Source organism: Harpegnathos saltator, unplaced genomic scaffold (assembly GCF_003227715.2).
Source record: "Harpegnathos saltator strain DR-91 unplaced genomic scaffold, Hsal_v8.6 scaffold100, whole genome shotgun sequence".
NCBI classification, from domain to species: domain Eukaryota; kingdom Metazoa; phylum Arthropoda; class Insecta; order Hymenoptera; family Formicidae; genus Harpegnathos; species Harpegnathos saltator.
This window is the reverse complement of record NW_020229874.1, coordinates 739848-753023: the sequence shown is the minus strand read 5'-3', so window position 1 is coordinate 753023 and position 13176 is coordinate 739848. Positions and strand designations below refer to the sequence as shown.

Genomic DNA, 13176 nt, shown 5'->3' with positions numbered 1-13176 from the left:
ATTTCAATCATTCTTTAGACCTCGAAAATAACGCACGTAATCGGACATCGAGATATTTCAACTTCCAATCGGATTATTAAATCTACAATTTTGATTTCATATCGACCGGCAGGTTCTACCTAATTTTACGTACGTAAAGGCACGAGTCGTTTCGTTTGCGCATTCAATACGCGAGACGATGTTGTTGCACAGTGGAGAGCTGCCAAATGTAATTTCGTGGAATGTTTTCTCTTCTATAAGAAAACTACGATGTGTCAGAATGAAGTTACGGCCGAGGAGCGAAACGGTAGGCGAAGGGAGTGACAGGAAGAACAGTAAGACACAGTGGAATAAAACGAAGATATCAAATTGAAGAACGAAAGGCGAAGAAAAAAGGAGCAAAGGAGCGCGGGAACCGCGCGACAGAGAGAGAAAGAGAGAAGAAGCTATTGTACATCTGTCGAGCAAATTAAAATGGATTATATATGTGGGCTACACCTTCAATTTCGTTGCTCTCCTCCGCTGCACTCTCCAGTCTGCACACGTCCGCTGACTGATAATATTTATCGCGCGCTGAATTTAGCGTATAAAAAAGGATATATCCGAAATATCTGGCAGCGACGTGACGAGAAATTTGCGAGTCTTTCCCAGTTGAAAAATTGAACCTCGCGAGTACTCCCCGCGTGATTACTTTGCGAACGAAGCGTAAAACGAACAGCACGTTATAATTTATCGAAACGAAGCCGGGGTCTCGCGCGTCCATCCGTACCTGCGACTTGAATTCCACAGCTCGATCCGTGTGCAAAAAGAAAGAAGAGAAAGGAGAAAGGCCGATTCTTTTTCGAGAACTGCACGGTATTTCACGAAACTCCGCACCGGCAGATGCACTATACAACGTCGTGCCCGAAGGTGTACACGAGAAAGGACGACGAGGGGGAAGTACCAGGTCGGTACCCACAATCCTGGAAAGCCCAACTGCGCCGTCCGGGGAAGGTCGGGACACGGAGTCGACCATGATGTATGCTCCTCTTCCGTCTAATTAAACTTGGGGAGGGTCGCAGAGTTGGTTGGTTGGTTGGTTGGTTGGTTGGTTGGTTGGTTGGTTGGTCGGTGCGCCGGTTGTACGTGGAACGGACGTACGTACGTACGGTCGGACTGACAGCGAGGGGTGGATGGCTTTCAAAATGACAACAGGAGAGAGCGAGAAAGAAAGAGGAAGACGAAAAGGAAGAGAGAGAGAGAGAGAGAGAGCGAGAGCGAGAGAGCGCGCATCCGAACGGACACCATCGAAAGAGGGAGAAAGATCCGCGCTTCTCCGCGAACGCGCATGAAGCGGCGGTACTTATAGCGAGTGGGATCACCATCGACTTCCTCCCGGGAGACTCGATGCACTTAACTTCTCCTACATTATTCATACGGCGGCGATAAACAATCCGCTGGAAGGAAGAGAAAAAGAGACGGAGACGGCGACCTTCGTCGGACGTTTGGTGTCGTACGAAAGTTTCGTCGTGCATTGGCAAGCGCGTCGCGATTTTCGGAAATATCGCCGAGTCAGCGAAACGCACGGCCCGCAAAATACGCGCGCGCACGCGGGGATCCGCGCCAACGAATACATAAACTCGCTTTTAGGAAATTCCATTAATCTCCAGTTGCACCACATATTGTCCTGTATACGCAGCGGGAACTTCGTTTGGCGCGATACGTCGACTATTTGGGAGTGGTGTTTTCTCTTTCCCTATCTGTTCTAATCCATCTTCAGGTGATAATAAATGCCCTCTTTTCGTTTTTATCGTATTTTATACTCTCTCTCTCTCTCTCTCTCTCTTCCTCTCCCTTTCTCTCTCCCCATCTCGCAGTGTCGGCTCAAAGGTCGCTATTCGACTTTTCGCGTCGCTATCTGCCTACGTAACTTATGACTCGAGGCAGGCTTACAAGAGCGCCAACAATTATAGATGGTCTCCTCGGCCAATCGCATCCGTTTCCTCGCGCGAAATTGCCTAATATCCAAGTTGATTAATAATCGCCGGCGCGCCCGCGAGCCCGCGAGATGTACCGCGGATAAGGAAGTGCACGCGATCGAAGGGAGAAAGACAGAGAATTGAGCAATAATATTAATAGCCTCCCGTTCGACGTCTGCGAGTAACCCGAGTCGAGAACAATCACTCAGTCAATCGCGCTCCTTCACTCGAAAAGCACGCTTCGTGATATAATATTGCAGGCTGTACTTGGACGCGCGCGCGCGGTCCTTATTCATTCTCTCTCTCCTCTCGAATCTCCAATTCATATCGAAGCCGCATTGAATAGGCGAAGCGTTGTCGTTCACATCCCCCTTCCCTTCCACCCTCCCTTCTATCCTCTTTCCTCGCGACGTGCCCTCTTTGTGCCCTCTTTGCGCCCTCGTCAATTTTGACGAAATTATATTTTCCTCGTCGAAATTATATGTTGCAAATTTTCTCGCACTGTCCGGTCTCCCCCCCCCTCTCTTTCTCTTTTTCGCCAGACCTTTTCGGTTTGTAACGTTTTAATACCGCGCTCCTTGATATCCGCTTTTCCATTCAGCGCCACTTATTTCCCTCTGTCGACTTGTCCCTCCCCACGGCCCTCCACATCTACCTAAACTATGTGTATACATAAACTATGTCTATTCAAGCGTGCCGCGGTGCGCTCGGCTGCTTCCCGTCTACCGTGTCAATGCAGACTAGCTGCTACGAAGTGGGACAGACCATTGGCGCGCCCCAACGAATTCCTTGGCGCGAGACGTCGCGATTCCGAATGTTTCACCGGCGGCGAGGTTAAACGACGGTTCGGCACGGCCGAACACACGACCTGGAATTCCCGACGGCAATGCGCGCCGGCCATACGACGAAAGCGCGGATGAGCGACGATCGGCGTATTCGCGTCGGACACTACGAATTTATGGCGGATACCTGCTGCCGCCGCGCGTCGGCCCCCCCCCCGAGCCACGGTCGCGACCAACTTCGCCGGGTGCGCCATAATTTTCCGCGAATCTTCGGATTGTTGATGCGCCGACAATTATGCGCGGCTCGAGCGACACACACATGTATATACGTACTAACGTTCACGGCGAAAAAAGCGCCGATGAGACGGGTTTGTCGACCCCTCCCTGAGGATCGTGGAGACTCGGTCGCACCGTCGTCGTAGTCGGTTCTTCGTCGAGGAAAGCGGCAGGAAATTAGGACATTAAACGGAGAATCGCGAAGTCGTAATTCGCTCGACGTAGGAAAGAAGGAATAAAAGAAGAAAGGCAACGGGGCGAAGGGAAGGACGCGAGACGTCACGAGGGGGACTTAAAGACCTTGGCACTCGGGTAAATACACGGTCGGGGCTCGCGCCAGTTACTCCCCTTGAGGTGTAATATGTATCCAGCGCACCGAATGAATTCCGGGCCGCGGTATAGTCGCTTAATCGCTCGTAATAACGCCGAGACGAATGCGGCGCTCGCCGAGACGACTGTCGCGAAAAAGCTCCGTAATTCTGGCGATGGGTACCGTATAATCGCTCGCTCTCTCTCTCTCTCTCTCTCTCTCTCTCTCTCTCTCTCTCTCTCTCTCTCTCTCTCTCTCTCTCTCTCTCTCTCTCTCTCTCTCTCTCTCTCCTTCTCTTGCCGCGGAGACGAGCGCGCCGCGAGTTCTCGCGACTCGCCAACGTTTTTTCGTCATTACGCACTGAACGTACGTTTCTGTCTTTTTACGAAGATCAACTTCAAATATGCGAACGAGAGAGGTATACATATACGAACGTCGCGCATCCGCGAAGGTACTTCCCTCACTGCACCCTGGATTTCAAGCGTGTCGCGTCGGAATCCTGACGCGATTGCAATGCTGAGATTATACACGGCTCTCGGAATAAATAATTCGCCGGAGAGTCTTCGCGTGAGAAAGAGACGCCGAGGCCGAGACGCGAGGACGCCAGCTGATAAATACGTAAGGGGTTTAACGAGCGCAAGACGCGCCGGGGATTATACGGGGCGCGCGCTCGTATCGGCTGAAACTCTGCGGGCTCCGGGGGCGCGCGTGGTACGTACGTACATCGAAACAAACTTTGAACGAATCGACAGACACATCAGAACTCGGCCCTGGCCCCGGCCCCGGCCCCGGCCCCGGCCGTGCGTCGTCGGGGGACGACGGCGCATCGAGTCCCGATGCGCCGCCACCGTCGCCGGTTTACACTAAAATCCTTTTAACTTGGGCATCGCGTACGAGGCCGTTAACGCTCGCGAGAGCTCTCGACGACGCGATTAACCGAGAGTAGGAGGAGCGCCGACCGCGCGGTCGCGTCTTTCTACGAGCGCGCGAGCGCGGTATCGTCATCCTGCAAACAGCGTATATGCATTAAACCATGAACCCACTATCCCCGACGTCATATCCAATACACGTTGTTAGGGGGTTGCTGAGGCCGCGATACAGCGCGGGGTAACGGCGACGGGCGACGGGCGACGGGCAACGGGGGATGGCGGGTAGGTGGCTGCAGGGTGGTTTCGAGGGTGGCTGCCAACCCCCTCAGTGCGGTAATGGCATTAACCGAGCTGCAATATGATTACCGCTCTCGCGCAAGGTAACCTGATCACACCCGAAATCTATGGGGTGTCCGTAGTGCGAGCGAGCGAGCAAGCAAGCGAGAGAGACAAAGACAGGGAGCGGCAGAGAGTGAGAGAGTGAGAGAGTGAGAGAGTAAGAGAGAGAGAGAGAGAGAGGGAGAGAGAGAGAGAGAGAGAGAGGGGGGGAGAGAGAGAGCTTGCGGAGCGAGGGACAATGTATCGCGCTCGGAATAGCCGCGCAACGTTACGCAACTGCGGCGACCGCCGACGCCGGGGTTCGGCGGCTGCCGCTGCCGTTTCTCCCCCTTAATCGCGTTGCGCTTTTTGCGGCTCAGATTACCCGTGAATCATTAGATACTCGGGCACCGGGCGGCGGAATCGGGAGCCGCCACCGCCGCCGCCATCCGTACTACTACAGCTACGTCGGATCGTTCCTTATCTCGGCATTACGAGATTAGCCACCCGTCGTTTCTCACTCTCTGTCTCTCGCTCTCCCGATCTTTTTCAAACGTCCTTCTTTTGCTCGACGGAGCGTGCCTTTTTCGCTAATTGCCCGCGGACTTTGACATTGACGCGCGCGCGCGCGCGTCAAGGGAGCGTCAAGGGGAGAGACGCCGCGCCGGGCGCTTCCGTTTCTCTCCTGCGAATTCGAGCAAGAGAGGTCCGAACAAGATCGATGCGGGATTGCGGCAAAGGTAACGCAGAGGCGAGAGATAAACGCATCGCTGGAGAATAAATTCGCTCTCTCGGACCAAAATGAGAATGATTGGCACGCGTGACTGTTCGGTAGCAGGACGCGCACTTTCATCCTGACGTGCGTTCTCGACGACGGGCTACGACGGTTTCGAAACTTCCCGATGGCTTTAATTTTGGCTTAACGAGCCAAAATTGGGGCTTCGACCGCGGACGGCCGCGTCGTGATCGCTTCTTCTCCTTCGTCCGCCGCCGCGAGTTGCGACGAGTGATAATCTGTTCCTGCGACGTCGCGAGAGACGCTTTTCCGGAGGCGTTTCGTAGACAGGAACGTCGTCGGCGCACTGTATGATGAAGAAGGTACTCACCGTGAGATGCTGGAACAGCCACGCCCTGAGGATGTTGGTCGCGACCTTGGGGAAGATTCCTCGCTTCTTTTGGTTCTTCTTGCCCGACGAGTCGTCGTCCTCCTCGCCCGTGCCCTCGCCACTACCGATACTCGCGTTACTCGCGTCACCTGCAACAATAAGTAGAGAGCCAGAGGTCATCACGTGCCGTCTCGGTAAACAACGCGAGTCTACGATACAACCGCCGATGCTCGTTTCTTTCTCTCTTGTTTCAGTCGCAACACTTGAGAACACTTGAGAAAAACCAAAGTCGCGCGAGTTGAATGTGTATTAGCGTCCGTTTCAGAGGCTGTTTATGACACAACCAATAGCACGTTCAAGTGGTAATAAATAATATTTTGTAACAAATAGCTACGATAATTCATGTGATAGCAAGGTTCGCTTGATTTTCTACGTGATCCTAAATATAAAAAAATACGGTAAGCACGTATAAATATGATGATTTTCAATATTTTTTCGTTTTCGAAAGCAACAAGCCCAGAGAAATCGCGTTTTCAGTGGGCTCGCGATTAAATCGCGAGGTGAACGTAGAAGTAGGATTTCCGACGCGTTTAAACGCGCGCCCCGATTTTCGGTCCATACCCTGGTGAGCGATAACTGCCTCGACCCTAGGGCTGGTTCCCATGCATACAAACACCATTAAGCCACCCGCAATCACCCGGGCCCCTTCGACCCGGCGAACCCCGTGTACGCTTCGTTCTCGGCTCGGCCGGGCATCCCCGCCCGCCTCCGTGCCCCTTCACCTCACCCCTCGCCGTCACACTCGCGCATTAAATCCCCGTCATTTATCAATCTTAGCTTTTTAATTGCGCGGTCACCGGGGACTCGTGGAACGAGACAGTAATGAGAGATATTAAGATGCTTTTAGTTATGCTCTCCGGACACGCCGCTGTCATTTCTCCGCCAATCTTTTTTATATTTTCCAACGCGGTCCGAGCCACGCTCGTTAGTTAGCATATCGCATTGAAAAAAAGTGTACAAAACCCCACCGTTGTAAAACACGCGATGTGTTTCCTGATATTCCTCACGACTGCGAATTTTCATCGCTAATAATACGGCTACAGCGGCCACGCGATCGTTAGCGTGTCACCGCGACGGTCTCGGATGCGCGATTATGGAATAAAATGCAATTTCGCCGGAATTCCCGTGATGTCCCGGCGAATCAATCTCCCGGACGAGCCCGGGCTCCGGAAGTTCGAGGTTCCCTTTATTCCTTCTCCTCGCAATCAGCCAGAAAGGAGAGCGGAGGGCTACTTACGCCGGCGGATTATAAATGACCGAGCCTTATCGTGGTGCCCGAGGCTCCGGTTCCCAAGGTTCTATCGTAACAGAGAGATCAGGGTGAGCCCGGCGCTCTCCCAGGGGGTTCACGATGACAGGTCGCCCGGGGGCGCCGACCCCCCTCCTCCCTCCCCCCCTCTCTCTCTCTCTCTCTCTCTCGCCAAAGAACGGTCTCGTGCCCGAGATTAACTTTGAATTCGTCGAGCGGCCCGTCGCCGTCGTCGTCGGGAGGGCGGACGCGAAGAGGGCGAGCAGAACGAAAAATTTGTCCGTCGTAGGAGCGGACGGACCGGAACGACGGGAGATCGATGGAAATCGCTGCCACGTACGACGTATTCTCGCGTGTGCCGCTTTCCCGAAACGCTCCGGGGGAGAGAAAACGAGAAAAGGCGCCTCGCCTCGCCTCGGCTCGGCCGATATCCCGGCCTGATGGGCATTCATCGCGTCGTGACGCGATTCGTCCCGGTGATCCGACCAATTCTATGAGGCGCGATTTCCCGGCGAATCGACCATCGATGCCAGCCGCCGCGCTGCCAAAGGCGCTAAACGACGGCACGAAGTCGCGGAGCTTTGATACGCTCGGTGCCGCCGAGAGTATCGCGCGCGCTGTCGAAATCGGCGAGTAACATTTCACGACAGAGTCGCGAGATACCGAGAAGCGTTTGCGCCGCGATGATTCTCGCTTGTCCTCTCGAGGGCGAATCGCTCGCTTCCGCTTCACCAGGGGTGGCGGCTTCTTCCCGCGCGCTGGCGAAGCTTGTGTTTTCCACCCGCGACGTGTAATACCCGGCCGACCAGTCGTTGCGCATTCGACAAAAACGACGTCAGACGCTTAGCTTCCCTGCGAGCCCGTTAATGGCGTAGTCGCACAGTCGAATAGAGGGCGGCCTGCGAGCTCGCAGAACGAACGGCGGCTGGCTAGCGGAATAACGGAATGGCTAACGGGAACGTCCCTCTGATTGCAGTTAATTTACTCGCTGAATCGGGTTAATGTAGCGTACCGGCCGTACTGTGTTGTGCTGCGCCGTGCCGCGCCGCGCCGCGCCGCGCCGCGCCACGCGATTCTGCACGGGCGACGTATCACGCGGTGTCCCGCAGAAGGAAAACGCTCTCTCCTTCGTCAGGGTGTCGTTAGTCTTGTCTGCCCGACGCGGACCGATTTCTTTCTGATCGCGCGGTCGTTTTTCTCTCTTTCTCTGCTCAATCCTGTGGATCGCATTTATATCGCTGCGCGACTTCTCTCTCTCTCTCTCTCTCTCTCTCTTCTCTCTCTCTTTCATCCTGCTTATATATTTTTTAAAAGCAGAAAGCGGGAAAACTGTGATTGGAGCAGGTTCTCTGGAAACACTTGAAAATATCGCAATTTATCGCGCGAAGCTGCATCGGGGCAACGAAAAAAAAAAAAAAAAAAGAAAGAAGAACGAATGTCGCATTACGGTCGCGATAATTCATTCGAAAACGTACGACACGCTCTTCCGCGCGACAGGTCGTTAAAATCTTATTTGACTTTAGATATTCGCGCCGGCACGTCGATGCACACATGTAATCCAGCCGCACTGGTATTTCGCGGGCGATCATCCGCCCACAGGCTGTCATCGATAATGTAATGTCGTTTCTCGTCGTCGCAATCGAGCGCGCGCGCGCGCTCACGTCACGGGATCAGGATCGCGATCGACAGCCCACGCCGACTTTCCGTTCAGTCTGGAGACACACACCTCCGCACACTCGCGTGTAAGCGTACGGCAGACAGAATCCGAGAATATGCGCTCTTATTTTTTTAAACGGGGGGGGGGGGGAAGGGGGGATGCATTACGTCGCAAACTCGCGTCTCTCTCTGTCGCGGTGTTCCTCTCAATTCGTTCGTTCAATAATACTCCCTAAAAATTTCCCGGAGCGAAATTTCACTCGACGAGCGTGGTGTCAGCCAAAGTGCAACGATTTCCCGTTTGCACAGAGTGAAACCGAACCCGCGAATCCGAACCGCCGAGTGAATACTTTCACTCGAAACCCGAAGAGTGATTCCGCAGGAACGCATTCGCTCTAATCGATCGAAGCATCCGCTCATACGGAATCTACTCCAAGTTCGAGCGAAATACCGGCACCCGCGACTTCGAGCGGCGCTATTTTCACGAAATTGTTTCGAGCGAAAATACCGCCGCTTATCGCCGCCGCGGCCGTATCGAGCGAGACTCCGCCGCATGAAAGAGGCACAGAGGGCACCTATCGAAAATCGAGCGGGGAAATTACCTCGTCTGTGTTCTACCGCGGTGCGCAATTACACCGACTCTATACCGTGTCGCCGACGTGGCGGCGATCAATGAAAACGGTTAGCCGCATCGATACTCCGACGGCCGCGCGCGCCATCGATCTTTCCTCAGCTTGGAGACTGACACCGCGAATTCCGCCCACGCATCCGCACACGCACACCGAACGATTTCGCGCGGACCGTTTCGCGGTCGAAGGCCGTGCGTGCCACAGTTGCGCGGCGCGGCGGAAATTTCGCACGCCGACCCGCGAACGCGTTCATTCACACGTGTATTCACGCGCCCTGTACGACGCGTTTACGAGGACGCTCTCGGCGAAACAACCGCGTCGGCGGCGACGGCGGCGGTAGCGACGACGGCAACGGCGGGGCAGGGAAGCTATATCGTCCGCGTGTTGATTTACGCGGCGTACCGCGCATTTTTACTACCGCGTTATAGAGATTTAAGTGCGGCCAATTATACGTTTATGCCGTCTCCGTTGCCTGTCCGCTTTCTCTCTCTCTCTCTCTCTCTCTCTCTCTCTCTCTCTCTCTCTCTCTCTGTCTCTCTCTTTCTCGCGCCCGTTCTTCCGACCCCGTCCGAGACGACGCGCTTCCGACCGACGCGCGAGCCCGGAATGACGCGCCCGGTTTCTTTCTCTCGGCTTGTCGCGAGCTATACTTAGCGAATGGAGAATGGGCGAAGCCTCATGCACGCCGGCGATAATCTATTTCGGTAGGCCGAGATCTCTATCTCGCGTGTGCGCGTTCGCGCGAGCGCATGGGCCATTCTCAAAATCGAAAATACGACGACGTTCTTCGCTGGGGGAAGCGCGTCGCGCCAGCGGAGGCCGGTCGCCAGGCTGATTAGTCGATTCTCATTTACTTTATTCTGGAACCCTGGGACCCGCAGAGTTCTTTTCTTCTCGACGAGAGAAAGGGGAGAGGGGAGAGCGCACAATTGCCCAACATTAAAGCACACTCACCTCACTTCGACGGCAGGTCTCAATCAGGTCGAATCTACACCCGCGACAGGACAGACATGACATTAGCCGGCGGCGCGCGCGGTTGAAAATATATACACGCGCAAATCTGATTCACGCAGCACCGGGAATATCTTATTCTAACGATCCAGTGTTCAATTAGAAATACATTGATTCGCGGAGGCAGCACGTTGGAACACGCACGACCGGATTTACCATGCCACCAGGCCGGGTTCATTGAATTCGCATGAATATTTCAGATATTTCAGCGAAGTCGCACACGCCGAGTGCGCGCGTTTCATTCTCTCCCCCATAATCGAACGATCATTCATAAGCGCACACGCAGCGTGCTCGCGAAGGTGCAATTCGCCGGAAGGCGTGCGGAATCCACGCAGGAGGGGCAAATCGATGGCGACCTCTCACGTTGCTACAGAACGTCAAGCCGAGGAACGTCTTCCTCGAAGACGAGAGGCCGCGCAGCCGCTATTTAGGGTGGCCGCGCAAACTGTCGAAATAACCGGCGCATATGGCCGCTGAAAATAAACTCCTCCTTATTCCCATCCCGTCGAAGCGAGAGAGGACCGCGCGCGCGTTCTCATCTTTCTCTCCCTCTCCCTCTCCCTCTCTCTCTCTCTCTCTCTCTCTCTCTCTCTCTCTCTCTCTCTCAGCCTCCCCTTTCTCGCCTGTTCCCCTCGCCTCTTCGCACTCTTCCTCGTCAGACGCTTCTTCCAACTACGCGGATCCGCTTCAAACTCCTCCGCGCGCGTACGACTTTAGACACGAGCCCGAGAGTGCGCGACCCTCCGGCATGTAGCGTGTAGGTAGAGGACGTACCGGATATACCGAGATATTTATTTGTTGCCGCACCACGCGCGGAAAGAAAGAGCGAAGAGTGACGATAAAATAAAAGGAGAGAGAGAGAGAGAGAGAGAGGGGGGGAAATTGAAAAAGCGGGGAAACACGTCGACGGGACACGCCTCTACGGGTATCGCGTTTCACGGTCACGAAGGCGACGAGGGCGACGACGGTGCCGCTCTCGCGATCCACTCTCGCGTAGACGCGGGCTTCAGTCGAAGCGAAATTTTGTAGGCCACGAAGAGGCACCGTCGCTAGTGGCAGCACCCCGACGGCTATCGATCGCGCCCGGAAGAGCAGAGTCAGCTCATAATAGACGTAGCGCGTTTTACCGCCCGTCGTCGCCCCGTCTCGATCTTCGACAGCCTTCGATTACGCGCGACGGTGAGAGTCCGAGGACCGCGAAAGGTCGTTGCACCAAAACACGCCGGCTTCTGGCTCGAGTTACTCCGAGAGTCGCGCGCGCGAACGGCAAGCTCGTCCGCGGTAACGACGAATACAGGGAACCTCTCCCTTTCTCCCTCTGTGGCGATTCCCAGACTATTTTTGACGATGAAATGTGGCTCGCCGGCATCCCTCGGCGCGTCGCGCCACGCCGCGCCGCGTCGCACGCGAGAGAATCGTCGCGGTCGATTTCACCGAGCGCGCGCATCTGCACGGCGCGGCGGCGGCGGCGGCGGCGTCGTCGTGCGACGAGCCTCGCTTAATCCGGGAATCTGCTTAACCGGGAGATTAATCGGCGATTGTAGGAGAGATGAGGCGAGATGAGGAACTCTCTCAGAAACGGCGGCGTTGGCGTCAGCGGCGACGAACGGGGACATCGCCAGCACGGGGGAGAGATCTCGTCGCGAAGGTAGTCCGTGTGAAGCGTACTTTGTGGAAGTTTGTCTTACAAATGAGCCGCGCGACGCGGATAATTTAGTACACCGTGCGTGCGTGTGTGTGTGTGTGTGGTGTGTGTGTGTGTATGTGTGTCTAGCGGCCCGCGTACGCGAGCAATGGAATCAGCAAGTTGAAATTAGGGGTGCGCGCAGGTCTCCCTTTTTTCTTTTAACATCCGCTCGCGGAAAAAGAGAGATTTGCGATTAACCCTCTCATTACGGACGGTTTCTCGGCTGACTTTTACAGACTTTTCACTTTGTAATACGAAACAGACAATAATTTTGCCAAGCGAGCTGTAGAAAAAGCGGACTCTATCGCAGGGTCCATCTTTTTCATTTTCCAAATATCATTTGCAATTAATCGTACAGAAGAGATCGAGACACCGCGCGTATCTCGACGTTCCAATGTCTTCTTGCCGATTAACAAGGTTAATCCCTGGACAAAATCGTTCTCCGCTCAGAGAAATTACATTAAGCCGCCGCGGCCGTTAACGTTCACGTCGAAAAGCTGTAACTGCTACGGCAACGACGTGTTTCATCACCCGGATGATCCTGAGAGACCCGGGCTCTCTTTCTCTCTCTCTCTCTCTCACACACACACACACACACACACACATACAACGCGTCCGGACTCGTCGATTTCACGCGAGAGTCGAGAATTTAGATTTTGAATCCCCGTAACCCGAATGACGCACGACACCGCCGGCGTGTTTCCCGCGGAGAAAGCAAGAGGGAAGAGACCGAAATATCTACCTATCGCTCTACGAGCCGGGACAAATATGAGACGGAGGGACGAAGAAGAAGCGGCCGGAGACGTCGGGCGAGCTATGCGGATTAACGGATGGAACGTCGCTCGTCCAGAAGTCCCTCCGCTTCTCCCGCGCGCGCTCGCGTCGTCCCCTAAAAGCATCGCCTTTCGTTCCGCTCGCTCTAGATATTATTGTTATGATAGAGTTCGGAGTCTCAGGAATGTCGCCCGGAGATCCGCCGAGAACGAGAGCGCGTCCCGTCCGCCCCGATTCTAATTTCTCCGATTGTTTACACAGAGATGAGCGAGAAGGAGACGCGCGAGAACGCGCCGCGGCCGACGAAAATGCTCGGCGCAGAGAGGAGAGCGATCGTTTTCGCGCGCTTGCTTGCTCGCTCGCTCGCACTTGTCGACAGCTCGTCGACCGCGCGCGACTTATCCCCGATTTATCCGATCAGCAGCAGAGTGTAAACGCCGCCGAGTTGAAAACGGCGCCGACGGAAAAAGAAGCGCTCGCCGCGCGCCGAGCGGCATTTTTCTCCGCCTTTT

At 54.8% G+C, this 13176-nt stretch overlaps 1 protein-coding gene across 5 annotated transcripts in view; it reads right to left on the bottom strand.

Moving 5' to 3' along the window:
* Positions 1–5355: 5355 nt before the first annotated feature.
* Positions 5356–13176, bottom strand: part of hth (Meis homeobox homothorax) — a 273655-nt gene continuing 265834 nt past the window's right edge. The window contains exon 10 of one of the 5 annotated variants that reach the window (XM_025298142.1): positions 5356–5750. In XM_025298142.1, coding sequence (XP_025153927.1) covers positions 5401–5750 — 350 coding nt within the window. In that variant the 3' untranslated portion in view covers positions 5356–5400. The remainder of the gene's footprint in view (positions 5751–13176) is intronic. The other 4 variants (XM_025298145.1, XM_025298131.1, XM_025298151.1 and 1 more) reach the window with 4 other exon arrangements.